The following is a 20343-nucleotide window of genomic DNA, read 5'->3' as shown; positions in this document are numbered from 1 at the left end:
CAATAAATTCATATTGAAACTTGACGAAAACGCAAAAAACATATTTAGTTTTGTATGTTGTAAAAGATGTTGAACTGCACTGCAATGTATCTGCCAAACCTTACCCCAATCCCCCAGTCACCAAACTGGATCAATAAACCAAGGGCCTGATTCAGACCCGCTTGCAAGCGCTATGCGCTCATAAGCGGGTCGATGGTCGGGTATTGCGCAAGTGCGGCGTGTGCAATGCGTGTGCGCAAGCCCCAGAGCGAGAGAGAAATTCTCTCACTCCGGGGCTCGCTACATATGGGGCGGCTGTCGATGTTGATCGACAGCTCGCCCCGTTTTGTAGTCGGGGTGGGGGGGTGGCTGGACAAACGGAGGCGTGCCGTTTGTGGGCGGCCCTACTGACATCACAAGTGATGTCAGTAGTGTGCTTCCGGCTCTATTAGAGCCGGAAGCTCACTGGGGCTTGTGGCAGACGAGACCCTACCACAAGGGTCTCGTCGCAAGCCCGATGGCTGCGACCATCACCTGGCCGCTCGCTAAAGCTGTGGGTGGTCACCCACAGCTTAGCGAGCGGCCAGGAGGCTGTTTTTTTTAAAACAAAGCGGCCGCCCTGATTCAGAGCGAGCGCTCGCTTTCTGCGAGCGGCTCTGAATCAGGCCCCATGTCCCTGTGAGTAGAGGTGTATGGCAGGGAACAAAAATAAAAGGGAAAAAGAAAAATAGAATAAAGATTTTTCACATAAGCAGTAAATTGTATTTGCTATCAATGTTACTTATATAGCAAAGTACTGACCACTTTCAAAGAAATCATCTTGGCGGTTTCCTATCAGCAAACATTGCATTGTAGACCTACAGTAATGGAAGTCAATTTAAATACTTTTTTTATTGCTTTTAGTGCTTTCAAAAATGTCTCTAATAAAAGTACTTCACTTTTTGAGTCTACATTTCTTTAACAAACAGCAAGTCGCTCAATTTTACAGTACAATTGTAGCAAAAGGCTGTACTGTTATAAAAGATGACATGTGCAGGCGTTTGTGACAAGCGTATTATGTTTCATAACAAGACAAGTGTAAAATCTGTGCTTGGATATAAATACCTAATGGTAACACACTGCTAAATGCACTTTACGGAAAAAGAGAACAGATTTATGTGGGTGTTGTGTGATCTGTATGTATCAAACTCTGCAAGAAAATACATGGGTTTAAACTCACCATTTTTCTTTTTACAATACAAAAGGGTTTTAAATTAACCAAATACCATTAAAGAGTAGCATTAAGAGTTGTTTAATTATACTTTATTTGTGCAAAGCATAATATATGCTGAATGTATGGGGTCTCATGTAGACTTGTCCTCATTTTATGTAAAAAAAAACCTGAAAGGTGTAAAATGCGTCTGAAATATTACGTGCTCATGTGTGTACGCTGAGGCAGGGGCGTTCCTAGAGAGGAGGGGGCCCGTGTGCAGTCTCCGACACGGGCCCCCTCCTCTCTGTCCGGCGGCCGGCAGTGCACTGAGCTGTTCGCGGCCAGCGCCGGAGTTACAGACTCTGGGCACTAGAGTGCGCCCAGAGTCTATAGAGGATGCGCTGGTCACCGGGAAAATGGCAGCGGTGGCCATTTTACCTGTACTTCGCATGCGCAAATGACGGGAAAATGGCCACGGCGGCCATTTTCCAGTCGTTTTTACAGCGTTGGACCCCCGCGCCGGTGTGGGACTCCGGAGAGGTATGTAATTCTATGGGTGCAGGGTGTGCGGTGCAGTGCGGGGCCCCCGTGGACCAAGGGGCCCGTGTTCCCTGCACACCCTGTACCCATTATAGATACGCCCCTGCGCTGAGGCTGACACATTTTATACTGATAGGCATCAGTAGCACATGCTCTAGGTTTACGCATCAAGGAACAAAACCATAGAGATAGAGATGTGGCTTGATAGTGCTAGTAGTAAGAGCTGAAGTCACAATATTCAATTTGTACACATTATTATACTATAATGGAATGTTATATACAGTATATATGACTGACAATGTTATTATAAAATGCGAAAGTCGCATCTACCATGTAAAGACAACTAATGCAGAAGTAAATGCAAAATAAAAATGCAAATTACTCGCAATTAAAATCAACATACATTGTCTTCCTCTTTACAAATCATATGGGAATGTTCTTTCCTGCTGCTGCCTGAGGGCCTGATTCAGATTGGTCCGTAAGGCTGCGTTCGCACGCACCCCGCTCGCTGCGAATATATGCTAATGAATGCAATTGCACGGCAACCGCAGCACTATACCAAGACGACCATCACTGTATAAAGCCTCCCCACTTCCCATGACATGCATCCGCAAGTCAGCGAAAACATCGGTACCATCGAGTAACATCGGAACCATCCGCACAGTTGTGGTTGACCTGACCCTACCGCAGAAACTGCTAAACTTCCTGTCGCCATCTAGACTTCTGCCAGGGTATGCTATCGCAGGGGCTTAATTATGCACGCCCCTGTAACGACGTTTAAACGCCCAGGCACGCCTGCGTTTTTCTGACCACCCCCCGTCACCACCGTCAAAAGGTCACTTCCTGTCAATCACTGTGTGAAGACTCAGCGTGCTCACTGCAATTGTTTCCCGATCGCTGTGCCCAGTTCGCACACGCACACTGCGTCTTATATGTATGCGCAGAATGCAAACATCGGCTCGCTGCGTGCAAACGCAGCCTTCCGAACCAACCTGAATCAGGCCCTGAAAGCACTATGGACTATGGGAGGGGGATGGTATAGTAGAAAATAACTAATAGTGATCTCAGGGCCTGATTCAGACCCGCTCGCGAGTGCTATGCGCTCGCAAGCGTGTCGATGGTGGCCCAGTGCGCATGCGTAAGACGGAGCCGGCTCCGTCGTGCGCATGCGCAAGACCCGGATAGCGTTGGGCAAACCGTCACTCCGGGTCTCGTACCAAAGGAGGAGTGCTGTCGATGTTGAGTGACAGCACGCCCCCATTGGTGGGCGGGCCAGGGGAGTGGCTGCCCAAACGGAGGCGTACCCATGTGAGAGCCGAAATCTCTCTGGGGCTTGCGGCAACAAGACCCTACCACAAGGGTCTCGTCGCAAGCCCGATGGTCGCGATGGTCTTGACCATCGCAACCATCTTCCTGGCCGCTCGCTATAGCTGTGGGTGGTAACCCACAGCTATGCGAGCGGCCAGGAGGCCGCTCTTAAAAACAAAAAGGCCGACCCTGATTCAGAGTGAGCGCTCTGTCAGAGTGTCTGGCTCTGAAGCAGTGCCTCTGTCTAGTTAGCATCTGTGCAAGTCATCTAGGATTAGCCGGAAGCAGTATTTAAAGAAACAGTTTGTAAAGCAATAGGCTCTAATTTGTCTTGCCTTGAAAATTACCCCAAAGCAGAGCCGTAACTAGACTTTTTGGTGCCCTGTGCCAGAAAGAGCATTGGCGCCCAAATAAAAGCCATGCCTCATGGGGAAATGCCAAGAAAGAGATAGGGACAGCCAGGAGATGCTGGGGATAAAAGAAATGGAGTGAAAATGATAATATACAGGAAAATTGACAGGCCAAACAGCGCACCCTGCCCTGTGCCATGGCACAGGTCGCACCACCCTAGTTATGGCCCTGCACCAGAGCGCCAACTAGGTGATGGACGGCGGAGACTGTCTGGCAGTTACCTATAGGGGAGCCAGGAGATGACCTAGGACCTCTCTGGTACGTCTGTACATCACACTCAGAGAATTGTCCGTTGCCAGTTCTTTTCAGGCAGCCAATAATTCTTCTTCTGTTTACCATGTGTCTGGCTCATCCTCTACTTGAGTGTCACACTGAGATTTTTAAAGTGTTATGCATCTTTTAATGGCATTTTATATGGTTTGTGCTTTATATTAAAAGCAGTACACTATGTTTTCCTTATATCCTCTGATTCTGGGTACATCTATACCACCTTGAAGATGTTGATTATTACCACTGAGAACCAAGTATTAACTGTGATCCTCCCCATGATTGGGACTAACTTCAATCTATGAAGAATTTGAGATTGGGAGACAGAAAAAAGGATACATTATAGTATTACAAGAGACAGTATTACAAGAGAGTAAATGATTGTATTGTCCTATGACAGCGCCAGTGGAAAGTATTCCGATTTTCTTTTGTCAATGCAAATAGCTGGCTACAACTTAGCAGCCATATTAATGTTTCATATACAGAGGGACGGATCCAGACCCAATTAGCCAATCAGAAGCAGCTGCTGAAAGTCATCATCGTCAGTGTTGATTTTGCACTAGGAGTTGAGCACCTGCATAGATACTCCTAGCAGGATTATATGCACCTGCATCCATGGCTAGCTTGTTCGCATTTACATAAACATCCTATATTGTGCTTCCCTTCCTGACAAAACTGTCAGTCTTGGTCTCTGAAAAGGTTACTGGTAACATGATGTAACTACTACCATACTTCATGTAGAGATGGCTTTACCTGACTGACGCACAGTGGGCCTGATTCAGACCTGGTCGCAAGCGCTGACCGCTCGCAACCAGGTCGATGGTGGCCCACAGCGCATGAAAGCTCTCTGGGGCTTGCGATGGGTGAGACCCTACCACAAGGGTCTCGTCGCAAGCCCGATGGTCGCAATGGTCTTGACCATCGCGGCCATCATCCTGGCCGCTCGCATTAGCTGTGGGTGGTCACCAACAGCTATGCAAGCGGCCAAGAGGCCGCTCCAAAAAAAATTCAGAGCGAGCGGCTCTGAATCAGGCCCAGCATTTGGTCTGTGCCATATGTACCTCTTTGTAGTCAGGCCAAAAAGTTCCACTTAGGTCCTGTAAGACCACAAAATCTTCTTCCAATGCTCTCCAGTATCTCTGAGATGGCACTTTGTGAACTCTTCACAAGCTACTGTAGGATATCAGTTTTCAGCTTCCAATCCTCCCACAAAGGCCCTTTTTGTGGAATATCAAGGAGATTGTTTGACCCGGTACCTTCCACCAAAGTCTCTGCCACTCTGTAGGTACCCACAGAGAGGGGGTATTTATGCGTAAATGATCAAACTGTGTGATGAACTGCTCCTGTGTAAATTGTACCTTATTATTATTTGCTATTTTTTTTATAATTTATGGAAATGTTTTGACCTATCTATAGTATTTTGAGTTTACATTGTACTGAAATCTTTGTGGCAAAAAACATTAATATGTTTCAAATTCAAAATCTGCCGTAACAAATTGTGCAAAATGCGCTGAGACTTAATAATCAGGCTGCTTTTTATGCTCCGTTTTGTGTTTTTCACCTGTCTCACAAGATATCTTTCTCTTGTAATACTTTGTCCATATTTATGTTCCCTCAAATACCACATATCCACTCATTTACCGCAGGTAGCTTTCAACCCAAGGAGATATGTGCTACCTTCCTACTCTGCATATACTGTATATAGAAATGTCCACTGGTACACTTCCCCACATTCCTCATTGGAAATAAAGTATAAAATAGGTCATACACTTGATCCAGCCATATCACAACCACTGTCATAGAGAGATACACTATGAAGACAAAATGATTGGATATCCCCACGCAAGCGGAAAGCAAACCCTTGCACACGAGTTCCAAATAGCCACTAATGTGGCGGTGTCGACAAGAACACATCGTAGGGAGGCCCATGCTCTTGCAGTTCTACGGAAACAACAAATGTTTTTTATCAGGACGACAATGCCACCTGTCATGTTTCCATGGTGACACTGGACTGGTATACAAAAAATTCAGTAACCTTGATGGACTGGCCAGCTCAGAGTCCAGATCCTAACCCCACTGAGAACCTCTGGGACGAATTGGAGTAACGGGTGCGTTCTAGGCCGACTCGACCTTCTCCAGTGTCACAGTTGGTCTCTGTACTAAAGGCGGAATAGTAAAACATACCACCTGCTGTTGTCCAGGAACTTGTAGACAGTTTGCCAAGAAGGGCATCTGCAGTAATCACTGACGTGAATAAAATCTCGTTGATCTATTTGCTGACAGTGGGCCTGATTCAGAGCCGCGCGCAAAAAGCGAGCACTCGCTCTGAAACAGGGCGGCCGCTTTGTTTTAAAAAAACCAGCCTCCTGGCCGCTCGCTAAGCTGTGGGTGACCACCCACAGCTTTTTCGAGCGGCCAGGTGATGGTCGCGACCATCGGGCTTGCGACGAGACCCTTGTGGTAGGGTCTCTTTCCCGCAAGCCCCAGTGAGCTTCTGGCTCTAATAGAGCGTTCCTTCGGGAATGCCTCCGTTTGGCCAGCCACCCCCCCGGCCTGCCTACCAAATGGGGCGAGCTGTCGATCAACATCGACAGCTGCCTGTTTGGGATGCGAGCGCCGGAGCTAATTATTTCTCGCTCACTCTGGGGCTTGCGCACTGCCCGGCCATCGACCTGCTTGCGAGCGCAGAGCGCTTGCGAGCAGGTCTGAATCGGTCCCCGTGTTCAATCACTTTTGTCTACATAGTGTAGTTTGTCATTTCTGTGTACAAATAGTAAAAGTAAAAAAAAATTCAGCAAAGGCTGGTAGGATGAGTCTCTACTTTAACTAAACAGGTATATTTCCCAGAACATCTTATAACATGAATGGTTAATAATAGTACTATTTTCCCTATAAGTAGGTTTTAAGAAAAACTTGGTTTCACTTTGCTGCACCAATGGCCCCTTTAATCAACACTATTAACAGTACATACCAAAGTGCTTTAGTTTGATCGAATCCAATGTGAATGAGCAGTTTATATGATGAATGGTTTAACACATAGGGAGTTTGCTGATATTCACTTACTGGTGCATGCGGGCTCGACTGAACGGAGCTGTATAACAATCTGTCTCTTCTAGATCTGGAAGGGCTTCTTTGTCAAGCTTCATCGGGTTCCTAGGCAGCCAGCTTTTAAGCTGTCTCATATTCCTCTGCAAACTAAGAGAAATAAATTCTTTATAACCAACCACTTTTTAGGCTTGACCTTGCCCAGAAATTCTAAAAGCGTCTTGCTCCTATGAAGTCTATGCATGCTACTGTAGCGGATGAGATACTGTATTTTCTCCCTTCCTTCTGACATCAAAGACACTACAAGAGGAATTTACATCATTGGCCAAGGGAGCCGGAGGACCCAAAACTTCCATCATTCTCATCCAGGCAGAGCTAAAAATCCTTTTAAATGTTACATAAAATCATAAATTATAAACAGATTAAAATGAAGCTCCACATTTTTGGCTTAATCATATCCCCCAATAAACACTTAGATGATCTGAAACTTATTGTTACATTTTCTGCTGCCTTCTGATGAGAAAATGCACGTTCATTAATGTTCATTCTAACCGATCTACATGTATTGGAAATTTCAGTTAACATATATCAGATGAGTTTGAATAGATACTAGTCAGAGCTATTGCACCCCCTGACACATTAATTCACTGCAACAGAGCTTTGCAAACAGTTATTTCTATAGTTTTTTTACTGAATTTTGCAAATCAATCATCAGTGCTGCAAATTAGCTGTTAATTGTAATTGTTACTATTCAACCACAAACATATGAACATTTTTTATTGCATACAAAATAATATTTGCAAATCATTTGAGGAATATGAATGTAAAGCCAAAAATCGGTGCGTATGTTCTTTATGTAAGTCGAAATTATCTAAATGAAAAAGACTTGATGATCTGCTTATGTTAATGTTTACAATTAATATAGTTCTGATTTATATATGATGATGTTAAATGGTACAATTAAGCTGGGTTATGATTAGGTTAATTATATATATATGCAAACTGCAAGCCAGATGCTTTTTATTTATTTTTTATTTTGTTATTGAAGCTTATAGTAACTTTAAAGACACATTTATTAGAGAAAACATTACACAGTATAGCAGAAACCCACTAACTGATTAGTGTGTTTCGGTACCATTGTGTGAACCTTATCAAATCTACTATGACGTTTACTCACCCATAAAGTACATGGTATATAATTATAATTGACATGCAATGGTTTCTTCCAGTTCCTGGCATCGCCATCAGTATTTGTAATAGTGGACCAAGGGGTGTACTAAGCATTTCATGAAGATAAAGTACCAACCAATCAGCTCCTGTCATTTTTCAAACACAGGGCTAGATGTATCAAGCATTGGAGAGAGATAAAGTTGAGAGCTAAATTAGGAGCTGATTGGTTGGTATTTTATCTCTCTCCAAGTCTTAGTACATAGACCGCTGAGAAACTTTTAAGTATATATTGTCAGCAACCTCTTTAACACACATGCTCCTAAAATCCTACATTTAGTGTCACTGAAAGAGAGATGGTTGGAGCACTGTGTGCCTGCTTTATGATAGATATAATCCATCATCATAACAGTCACCAGGGAGTTGTATCACTCACATATAGGAGCATATTTCATCAGAGAAGTGACGTTTATACAGTAGGTTACAGAGGGAGATGAGCGCTGTTTGGCACATCTGGGGAGCTTTATCATGACTGAATGATTTATAATATATTTGAATTCCAATTCACTCTTGTAAATCTGGTGTAATTATCTTTGTGTGTTTCTCTTACTAGCTACTTGAATAACACCCAATAGGGATTTGACACATCATAATGGCATCACATTAATGCACCTCTCAATGCAACTATAAGGGCATATATATATCAACCCTTCTAAAGAGGACAGGTGGAGATTTCCCATAGCAACCAATCAGCACCTACCAATGATTGTATAGAATGTATTTGATGAATATTAGCTAGAAGCTGATTGCTTGCTATGGGAAACTTTTCCAGTTGTCCTTTGTAGAAGGTTTGACCCATCTACCCCAGGGGGAATCAGTATGTTATGACGCCAGATGTGTGGCGATGGTAAGTTAACCGCATCCCCCCCAGGGATCAAATCCTTGGAGAGAGACAAAGTACCAACCAATCATTTTCTAACTGTCACTTTAAAGGCGGTGCTTGAAAAATGACAGAAGCTGATTGGTTGGTACTTTATCTTTCTCCACTTTATCTCTCTCCAAGGCTTGATAGATCTCCCCCCCCAAAGTTTTATACATTTACATTACTTTGCCAAGTATGTCCTCTTAAGTGGGCACTCAGTTAGGGCCCACAGCTATAACCCTGCAGTGGAAACGGTTTCTTTAGAATTTAACTACTATTAAAATGAGATATGGTAAGAACTTACCCTTGTTATGTCTATTTCTACTTCAGGGTCCATAGGGTTCCACAGGATACCTTGGGGTATAGGCGGAGGACGTCAGACATCGGGCACCACAGAGTTAAAGGTTTCAGACTCCCAGGGTGCACTGGGATCCCTCTCCTATACCACGCCCCCGAGCCAAGGCAAATCAGTTACGTAACAAGCCATAGGCTGGAGGAGGAGAAAAAAGAGAGAGAAGAAAGTCTGGAACACACAAGAATCACATTCTCACCTGAAGGAGAAGGAAAAACCGGTGACAAGATCAAATCCCATCTGCAGTACAGGTGCGACAGAGCGGGAGTTCTGTGGAACCCTATGGATTTCGTAGAAATAGAGATAACAAGGGTAAGTTCTTACCATATCTCATATTTTCTACTTCAGGGTCCATAGGGCATCCACAGGATACCTAGGGGATGTCCCAAAGCAGTATCCTTTAAGGGTGGGGACGCTCCTGTGCTACAAGGAGAATCCGCCACCCGAAGGAAGCATCCTGAGAGGCGAAAGTATCAAATACATAATACCTCACAAAGTTATGGACAGAAGACCACGTGGCTGCCTTGCAAAGCTGACAGCAGAGGCACCACATCGAGCTGCCCACGAAGGACCCACAGACCTAGTGGAATGAGCCCTAACAGAGGATGGAACAGGAAGGCCTTCATGAATATAAGCCTCAGAAATTGCCATGCGAATCCATCCTGCCAAAGATTGTTTAGTGGCAGGCCAACCCTTTTTCTGGAAGCCATAGAGGACATACAAGGAGTCCGACTTCCTAAAAGAAATGGTACGGTCAACATAAATCCTTAGAGCCCGTACCACATCTAAGGTAGCCTCACCAACTGAGAGGTCTGGAGAAGGCCGGCACTATGATTTCCTCGTTAATGTGGAAACTAGATAGCACCTTCGGGAGAAAACTAGTCCCTATGAAAAATGAGAAAGGGAGGCCAACATGAGAGAGCCCCCAATTCTGAAACCCTCCTGGCCGAAGCAATGGCCAGAAGAAATACAGTCTTAGCTGTAAGCCATTTCAAATCCACTGAGCCCAGTTGTTCAAATGGCGGTCCTTGGAGAGCCCTCAGGACCACAGCCAGATCCCAAGGGGCCACTGGTGGAACAAAGGGAGGTTGAATACGAAGTACACCTTGCAGAAAGGTGCAGACATCAGGAAGAGTAGCAATCCTACGCTGAAACCACACTGACAGGGCAGAAACCTGCACCTTCAGAGAAGCAAGGCGAAGACCGTGATCTAAGCCCGCCTGTAGGAAAGCCAACACCTTGGATATCCGGAACACCTGAGGATCATAGCCTCTAAGGCGACACCATTCAAAGAAAGTATGCCATACTCGATGGTAAATTCTTGCAGACGCAGGCTTCTGAGCTCTGAGCATGGTGTTAACTACAGAGCTGGAAAAACCCCTGGACCATAAGAGGGCAGTCTCAACAGCCACGCTGTCAAGGACAGACGTCCCAGGTCCGGGTAATGGCAAGGACCTTGAGACAACAGGTCTAGACATAGAGGCAACAGCATCGGAGTGTCTATGGAGAGACTCTGAAGATCTGAGTACTAGTGCCATCTGGGCCACGCTGGAGCTATCAGCAGGACCGTGCCACCTTCTTGCTTGAATTTGCAAATCACTTGAGGAAGAAGGGAGAACGGAGGGAAGAGGTATGCAAACTGGAAGGTCCACCTGACAGCGTGTCTACCAGAAGTGCCTCTCTTGTTCTTGACCCGTACACAGGTAGCTTGTTGTTGTGTCGGGAGGCCATGAGGTTTATCTCTAGAAGGCCCCACTTGTTCATCAGTAGCTGAAACACCTCCTGGTGAAGAGACCATTCTCCTGGATGCACGTCTTGATGGCTGAGAAAGTCTGCCTCCAGTTGAGGAATCCTGGTATGACCACTGCCAATATGGCAGGGAGATTGCCTTTCACCCAAGCTAGAATGCGGGACACCTCTGTCAGGGCCGCCTGACTGCGGGTCCCTCCTTGGCGGTTTATGTAAGCTACTGTGGTGGCGTTGTCTGACTGCACCTGCACAGGTTTTCCATGCAGGACATGTCTTTCTTGCTGGAGAGCTTTGAGTACTGCCCGAAGTTCCAAGATGTTTATCGGAAGTGCAGATTCTTCTGGCGTCCGCCTTCCCTGGAAGAAGTGCGGACCCATCACCGCTCCCCAGCCTTGGAGACTAGCATCCATTGTCAGAAGGACCCAGTCCGCAATCCAAAAGGGACACCCCCTGTTCAGGTGAGCAGTGTGCAGCCACCAGGCCAGAGACAGACGTACCTCCGGGGAAAGCACCATTGTCTGTGTCTTTATCTGATGGGGCAACCCATTCCATCTGGAGAGTATCAACTTCTGCAGAGGTTTGGAGTGAAACTGGGCGTACTCCACCATGTTGACCATCAACACCATGGATCCCAGTAACCTCATCGCCGAGTGAATAGACACCCGCCGACTCTGCAGGCAACTGCATACTTTTGCCTGTAATGCAGAGATCTTTTCCTCCGTCACAAAGATCCTCTGTTGTTGAGAGTCCAACAGGGCTCCGAGATGGAGCATCCTCTGTGAGGGAACCAGGGAGGACTTCTTCCAGTTTATCAGCCAGCCGTGAGTCTGCATCATAGAGACTGTCAGTTGCAGATGGCACTGAAATATCTCTGGAGACCCTGCCAACAACAGGAGGTCGTCCAGATAGGGCAACAAGCAGACCCCCTGCATCCGCAAGTGGACTGCCATAACTGCCATGACTTTGGTAAACACTTGAGGCGCCGTGGCCAGACCAAAGGGCAGTGCCTGAAACTGGAAGAGTTGGTCAACCACTGCAAATCTGTGGAAACGTTGGTGTGCTGAAACAATGGGGAGATGCAGGTAAGCGTCCTGAATATCTAGCAACACCATAAATCCCCAGGCTCCATTGCTAAGATGATGGAACGCAGGGTCTCCCTCCGTAACCGAGGAACCCTCAATAATTTGTTGGGGGATTTGAGGTGAGGATGGGCTGGCAAGACCCATTGAGTTTCTCTACCAGAAAAAGATTGGTGTAATACCCCGATCCCCTCTGGGACAACAGAACCGGCACTATAACTCCAGCCTGGAGCAGAGAGTGTAACACCTTCCGGAATTCCAGGGCCTTGTCTTGATCTGACTGAAGGCACGTGGTGAAGAACCGGCTGGAAGGCCTCCAGCGGAAGAAGAGGGCGTACCCCCGAGAGACCACTTCTCTTACCCAAGTGTCCATGGTGGTTAGACACCAGCACTGGGCAAACTGAAGAAGCCGGCCTCCCACTTTGGGGTCCCCCAAAGAGAGGCCCGTCCCGTCAGGTGGAAGGCTTATCGTCCGACTTAGGAGTAGGACGTCTTGTACTCCAAGCCTGTTTCTTAGGCTTGGCAGATTTCTTGGCCCCTGACTGTCTTGGAAAGGACTGCACTTTGGACTTACCCTGGGCCCTATATGGCCAGAAGGACGAAGAACCCAACCCTGATGGGATTGTAGCCGATGGCAGACATGCAGACTTAGCTGAGTGGCCACAATTTTGTCCAGATCAGGGTCAAACAGGACCAAGCATTCCAAACCCTTTTTGGAATTCGCGTCCGCTTTCCAAGAGCGCAACCAAAGGGTGCAGCGAGCCGCCACTGCTGCCGAGGAGATTCTGGAAGTGAGGAGACCTATATCCAAGGCTGCCTCATTAATGTACGTGGCTGAGTCTCTGAGATTACCCACTAACTCCACCTGCTCAGGTGACAAGTCAGTGTCCAGAGACGCCTCCAAGCTATCAGCCCAGAGCTCCATGGCTCTGGCCACCCAGCACACAGCCATAGCCGGTCTGGATGCCCCCCCCCCAGCAATGGAATAAATGGATTTCAGGCATATTTCAACCTTGCGATCCGCAGCATCCTTTAAGGAGGACATGGAGGGCATGGGCAATGTAGCACTCCTCACCAGTCATGTGACATGAGAATCCACTTGCGGAGGAGTTTCCCACTTGGAAAAATAATTATCCGCAAAGGCCAAACGTTTTTGAGGCTGGTACCGCTTACCCGGATTTTTCCACGCCTCTTCTAAATGATCCACTAACTGACCAGATAGAGGAAATACAGTGGCATATCCCTTAACATCCTTGAGGAAGGCGTATTTGGATTTAGCCACGGGGGGATTATCATCCTTAATAACCAAGGCCGCACAGATTGCCCGTATAAGGCCAGTAATATAGACTTTAGACTTAGACTCCACCTCCTTAGTACGGAGGGGAACCTGGTCTGAAAAGTCAAAAATCTCACCGTCATCAGACGACATATCAACCTCATCATACTGAGCCATCTGAGACACTAAAGGCCGCTTAGGAGGCCGCAATGATGACTCCCCCTGTAAAACGTCTGACAGGTGTTGCACCGTATTGGACAATGAATTCACCCACGCAGGCTCCTGCGAGACCTGGGGGGGCAAAAGCAGGAGACACTGGGGTACCATCAACTGCCTGGGTAACCCCTGCATGGGTGACCACACTACCGACTGCTGTGATAACCCCATCTGGGGGAACGCAGGTGGCGTCGCTAGCTGGCCCACAAGGGTTGTAAGTGCCTTAGCAAAACAAGCCCAGGGCGGTTCCTGCACAGGCGCAGTGACAGAAATCGGGCATGATATAAGATAACATGCCCTACATAACCCCTCAGTGTTTCCATCACCCTCCGCTAATGGTACATTACATGTGGTACACTTTAGCTGAAGAGGAAAATCACGTTCACTCTCCGACATGATGAGTGTATGTGACTCCCCTCACAGATAAATGCTCTTACAGTGAGGCAATGAACACCCTGCAACACTGCACCGCAAGGGCTTTAGCAGAGGAAGAACAGGGATAATAAAATGGCTGACAGTCAGAAGTGAAAGTACAGGCAGCAGCGCTAGCAGTAAGTCACATACAATGCATAAATAAATCCCTGTACTATCAGCACTATAATCAACTACACATACACAGAGCCTGGTAGGAAACAGTGCTGCATATGCTGACCTTAATCGAAGGAGAGGTATGCGGGGGACCCGGACCGCGATGCCACCTGTATTCAGCGTCCAGCAGCGTTTGCACATTCTCTAGGAAATGGCCGCCGAGGAGCAGAGAGAAGACGAACCCGGGGGAGGAGCGCTGACACAGTCCGCCAGACCGTTATGGAGAGGCACTGTGCAGCGGGGGAGGCGCCGGTTGTGAGACAGGGAAGGCGAGCTCCCCTGGCATGCAATTAACCCCTGGGACACTGGAGCTTAATCCGCTTGGCTCAGCCCGCTGTCCCTGGTGATCTAGTGGAAGCGCAGGTTAATACCTGGCTCCATGTGCAGTCAGTTCCCAGGGAGCCCCCTGCCTGGGGACTTGGGACTGTGTATCGGCGGGTTCCCACGGCGGGACCCCGCCATTTACCTGCCCCCTTGAATCCGGCCACAGTCCGGGTAATCCGGGGTCACCGCTAGCTGTGACCCCAGACACCCACCAGCATCGCTGGATCAGTACCGGCGTTCAGGTCCAGCAGGATGGAGGAGCGCCAGCATAGACATCAGTACTGACTGTCTATGCTGTGCAGCTCATCTTGTGCAGCCACAGCTGCCTTGAAGAATTTCAGGGGCCATTACAGCCCCCATCTGTTAAATGGTGATCCGACTCTGAGCCGGGCACCTACGAAACTGATTTGCCTTGGCTCGGGGGCGGGCTATAAGAGGGGACCCCAGTGCATCCTGGGAGGCTGAAAACTTTAACTCTGTGGTGCCCGATGTATGACGTCATCCGCCTATACCCCAAGGTATCCTGTGGATACCCTATGGACCCTGAAGTAGAAACATAATTATCTACAGTATTTGGGGTTCTAATATAGTATATAAAAGCTATGGATCTTATTATGTGCTTAGACAGAAGCACAATAGACCTTGATGAATTAGATGGCAACAGACTGGATGTCCGACAAATAAGAAGTGCCAGTCTGAGGACTCATACACAACATATGAGCTAGGAAAAGACATAAAACCACATGTACAATATATTAACATGGACTATATTTCAAAATATATATATAAAAAATTGTGCTAACCTTATACCAAATGCAATTTGATATACTAGTGACATGGGTTATTGCGTTAAAAAGAAAGCACACTATGGGGTAGATTTAGACCCGGACGCTAAGCCGTGATCGCTCGCATCCAAAAGGGGCCGGGTATGCAAATTCCACTATCGCACTGTCTGGTGTAAGGACGCCCTCTATGTTTTAAAGAGCGACGGCAGAGTGAGCGCACGCCGGTATAAAGACGCCCACATTTCTTACTTAGCACACGTCATCTCCAGGAAGTGTGTGATTAATCAGAACCATCGAGAACCATCGGAGCTGCACGCAGCGCTTGAGGTAGACCCTACCCCCGCCGCAAGCACTGCGATCACTGCAGGCTGAAATACAACCAAGTGACGTGTACAATGACGCTTCCATGCTAATTATGCACACCCATAAAACGCCGTTTTGATGCCCAGACACGCCTGCGTTCGCAGCACCACTCCCCTGTTCACAAGCACCTTCCCCTGTTACCACCCACAAACGGCACTATCTGTCACTCACAGTAGCGCTTAGACTTTGTGCTACGAGCGCACGATTCCTGAACGCAGTGACTGGTTCGCACACGCATGCGCAGACGGGCGACAATCGCCCATAGCATGCGTTCGCGGCTAAGCGTCCAGGTCTGAATCGGGACCTATGTTCCAGTAGGTTGGATTTCGGCACCGGTATTTAGACCGTCGGCATCCCGGACGCCGCAATGCCGAATACATCCCGTTCCAATATCCACAGTACAAGTAAAGTATTTTTGAATGCACCGATGTCAACTCATATCTGTCCTACTGTAATGCACTGTTCATGCCTTTAATATCAGATGAAGGCTCTAAGTGTGTATGGGAGTAAATGAGCCCAAACAGGAATACAGTAAAATGATATTGTTTTAGTAAGCAGCTGTGTAAATGTGCATGCAGTTCATAGAAGCATATTGTAGTATGAAGGCAGATTTTCCTTATGACATGTGCCAGTGCTTTTTCAGATATGCAACATTTCTTTATTTTTCTAAAAAGGGTCAACCTATTTACAACAATAAATATGCCCTTTAAAAACTCATATCGATCCCTTATTATTTTAACCGATCCTTTATTATTTTAAGCTGGGGAAAACAAGGGTTTGACCCGACAAAGCAGCACTTTTTACAAAGCTTGATTGGTTTAGGAGTAGGGTTCTAGCACGCTTTGTAAATAGCATTTTCAGAGGAAGCTGATCCTCATTCTTTAAGTATGGCAATGGGTATAAGCCTCGCCCCACTATCTCATACTCTCATATATCAAATATATGGAGGGTGTTTTGATTCGGCACATACAGTAGCTCCTTTGGCTTACACATTACCAGCAATGATCATCACACATTTTCCATAAAAATAAATTAGAATACCCCAGATGGTGCACTAGAGAATACTACATCTGCATGCCTGATACATTTTTACAGGGCAAAAAAATATTTAATTATGCAGCTCATCAATTAAATGTGTTGGTTAGTTTTTAACAACACCCCTTAACAGTATACCATCATCCCATGTTGTACTTTTATTAGGGGTCTGTCTTTCAATTCTCAACCCTAGCCTTGAGATGAGCAACTGACACATCACACTTCACAACTAGGAAGGAGTTGGCCTATTGGATAGAGGTTCAAACTGCCTCTGCTGGGGTTGTGTAGTGAATGCAGCATTTGATTGGTCAAAAGCAATGGACAGTCTTAATAATGTAGGTGTCACATTCACTCTACAAATACCCTGTAACCAGACTTGATGCCTAGGAAAGACTCAACTGTTCCCTGTTTGCTGTTAAAGGTAACACACTATTTCTTAGAATCGGGTTATGTTGGTGGAGTTCAACATCGACAGGCTAAGTATAGTATGTGATTGGAGGAAGATGGGTCTAAATATTAAAGGTGCGTACAGACTAGACAATTTTTGGAACGCTATGCCCAATTCCGATGTATCGGAATGACATATTGTTTAAATTCGTCTAATGTGTAGGCTCTATATCGTCCCGTGCGCGCTCCCTTGGGGATCGTCAATCGCATCGTCAGGTTGGCCTGTATGAGGGGCCGACCTGATGGTGCGGCTAGCGACCCCATGCGCCGGGTTGTGGCATGGCCCGAAATAACGGACGGTAGGGCACCGGTTCTTCTAGTGGGTACCGGCAGCCCGATATGTGGACCCGCTGGCGGGAGGGGTCGCCGGTTGTAGTGCTGGGTACATGCATTGCTTAGTGTGTACCCAGCTTACGGAAACACGGAAATTATAAATAAGAGAACCCCGTTTAACTGTTATTATCACTTTCTGAAAATATTCCAAAAAATTTCAATGAATCATAAACAAAACTTCAATATATGACGGTCATGAGTAGCATTAGTGGCTTGGTACATTCAGTCAATGCAGTTTACAAGCTCGATTTTGCATTCTAGGGTTTGCTAAGGTAAGCAGGCAAAAGCAGAACTGGGTAAAGGCTAAAAGCAGTTGTGAATCTATACTTTGTCATCGTTTGGCTACAATAGACTAGACAATATGTGTATGGTGTAACTTGTAGGCAGGTCAGTATAAACCACTTAGTCTAGACTGAGTGGCTTGGAGGTTTAGCACTCCTCCAATCACATTTGTAGAAACAGAAGACTAGAGGACCGATGTCAGGATACTCTACATGTTCTTCCAACTGAGTAAATGAGAATTCTATTGTATCAATGAATGCTATGGAACTTAATAAGGAGGAGTGTGTGTTGCAGGTTTAATACTTATATTAGAGATGACATCCATATAAAGGGGAACTATAGCAAAAACAGATGTTAATAAGTATACCATTTCCTTTCTCCATTACTATTTAAATAGTAAATGTACTGTAGAAGTTGACTCACAAGTAGGACATCAATGATTTTAATGAAAGAGATGGAATGGCAGTCTATGAGCGCTGCAAAATTAGCCATTTTGTGGGAGAATATTAATGAGAATTACTGTATACACACCCATTTACTAGGCACTGATGACACTAGCGAGGTACGAAGCATTATGTGCCTCATGCCTCATTGGTGTCAGTAGTTCCTAGTGAATTAATAGTGAATTTTCATACACAACGGTTCCACCCCCACACAATGGCTGCCTCTAGTGTATAGAGACATGAGTGTACTTTTACAAAACTATAAGTTGGAGTAGACTTGAAAATGAAATAAATATTTTTTCCCCATGACTATAGTTCCCCATTACTTAGTAATAGAATGTATACATTTTCTGTGTATGCCATACTGTATATGACTTTATGTTACAGCAAATATTTAAGCTATTAAATTGCAGTTATGCAGGGTGTTTAACACTCTTTAAATCTCCCTTGCCCAATGTACTGAATGGTAAATTGAATGGTACTGTAAACTGAATGGTACTGTAAACTGAATGGGATGCCCAATTTACAGTTGGAACCAAAATAATTTAATGTCTCCATTTAAGCCCATGTGACTAATCTGCTGTAGTTAGCCAACATATAAACCTGAGCTATTTTAGTATAAATTTACAACTGCTTATATGGGATTTGATTGGTTTTCCAGGATGGGTAATTGGCGAAATAAAAACTGTATCACCCACCAACCTGCCCATGGTTTTGCTCCTCCAGTCAGTGTAATAACATTTTTTCCTGTAAGAACAGTACAAGTCAGCTACAGTGTCACATGAGCAGATACAACCAATACGCTTTACCTTCTGTGTCATGCGGTGTTCATTGTACAGAGAACAGACAGAAATTGGAATGTACATTTTGTACCTAGGTGTTGCAAAGTTCCAGGAAAGCAACAAGAATCTCAGTGATGTTTAATTTAACAGAGTCATAACTGGTCTTTACGGAAAAAATGTTACATTTTTAAAGTAGCCTTAAAAAAAACCAAAAGAAAAACGCTCTACTTCTCAAAAGAAAAATCTTTCAAATGGCATTTGTATTTTTTTTTTTTTTTTTTTAATAATGTACCTTATTATGTGTGTTTGGGGTGATTTAAAAAAAAATATCGAAAAACTTTGTGTCGTACCTAAAAACTATAAATAACTTTTCAATATTTCATTAGTTGACAAACTGACATTTTACCCAGCAAAATAAATCTAAACATCTCTTTTAAGAGTATTTTTAGGTTAAAGAAAAAAAAAAAGACAAAACATGTTTTATATTGCTTTTTTCCTTAGCTGTGAAATTACAGGACCATAAAAAATAATGTTTCGCTTACACCGAGCACAGGTAAACATGGGGAAGAAGAATTAAGAGGACATTTACATTATTTGCATGATTATTATTTTGCTATGTGCTTTTTAAATGGAGGTAAGAGGTGTGAAAGCTTAAACAAGTATCTCTTTTTATTTAGTTAAATGTACTGTACCTGCTCATCCAGCAGGGGGAGCATGTGTACCAATCTCTCCTGGTTCATAGATAAGTCAAGGTATTTGAACGGAGTACTGAACATGACTTGTCAACACTGTACATGTTATTGGCTATATCAGATGATATGATGTAACAGATAGAAGCACATTGCAGGTACTGTAATTTGATATTTATATATTGCAGCCAATCAACTTTAACATTAACAAAATCCTACCCAGCTCTAAGAGAATTTTTTTTATTATTTTAATTTAAGTGCGAACGCATATGTGGCCAGTTTAAGGATGTAGTGTAGTTCTAACATTATTTGGTTCAGGACCCTCACAATCGTGGATTTAAAAAACAGGAAACCCATACATCTTGAAGTTCCCTGAAGCTCTAAAATCCTTTCCATACAGGTGTGAGGTCTGTAACAAGTTAAAACATTCTTAGACCCTATTTCAAGATGTCTTGTTAATTTATGTGCTTTAGAACACAGGTTCTCAAACTTGGTCCTCAGGACCCCAAACAGTACATGTTTTCCAGGTCTCCTCATAGAATCACAAGTGAAATAATTAGCTCCACCTGTGGATCTTTTAAAATGTGTCAGTGAGTAATGACTGCACCTGTGCACCTGCTGTGTGACCTGGAAAATGTGACCTGTGTGGGGTCCTGAGGACCGAGTTTGAGAACCTCTGCTTTAGAATAGTGGTTCTCAAACTCGGTCCTCAGGACCCCAACCCAGGTCACATTTTCCAGGTCACCCAGCAGGAGCACAGGTGTATTCA

The 20343-nt window shown here is 45.3% G+C and overlaps 1 protein-coding gene across 1 annotated transcript in view; it reads right to left on the bottom strand.

The window, feature by feature from the left end:
* The window catches only part of ANO3 (anoctamin 3), a 377773-nt gene that overhangs the window by 159808 nt on the left and 197622 nt on the right, over positions 1 to 20343 (bottom strand). The window contains exons 7-8 of the mRNA XM_088470460.1: positions 18806 to 18850; positions 6761 to 6892 (exon numbers count right to left, since the gene is read on the bottom strand). Of these exons, the coding sequence (XP_088326586.1) occupies positions 6761 to 6892; positions 18806 to 18850 (177 nt within the window). The remainder of the gene's footprint in view (positions 1 to 6760; positions 6893 to 18805; positions 18851 to 20343) is intronic.

This window comes from Taudactylus pleione, unplaced genomic scaffold (genome assembly GCF_031769625.1).
Source record: "Taudactylus pleione unplaced genomic scaffold, aTauple2 ptg000100l, whole genome shotgun sequence".
NCBI lineage: Eukaryota > Metazoa > Chordata > Amphibia > Anura > Myobatrachidae > Taudactylus > Taudactylus pleione.
The sequence above is the reverse complement of the archived record's forward strand: the minus strand, read 5'-3'. Positions and strand labels throughout refer to the sequence as shown.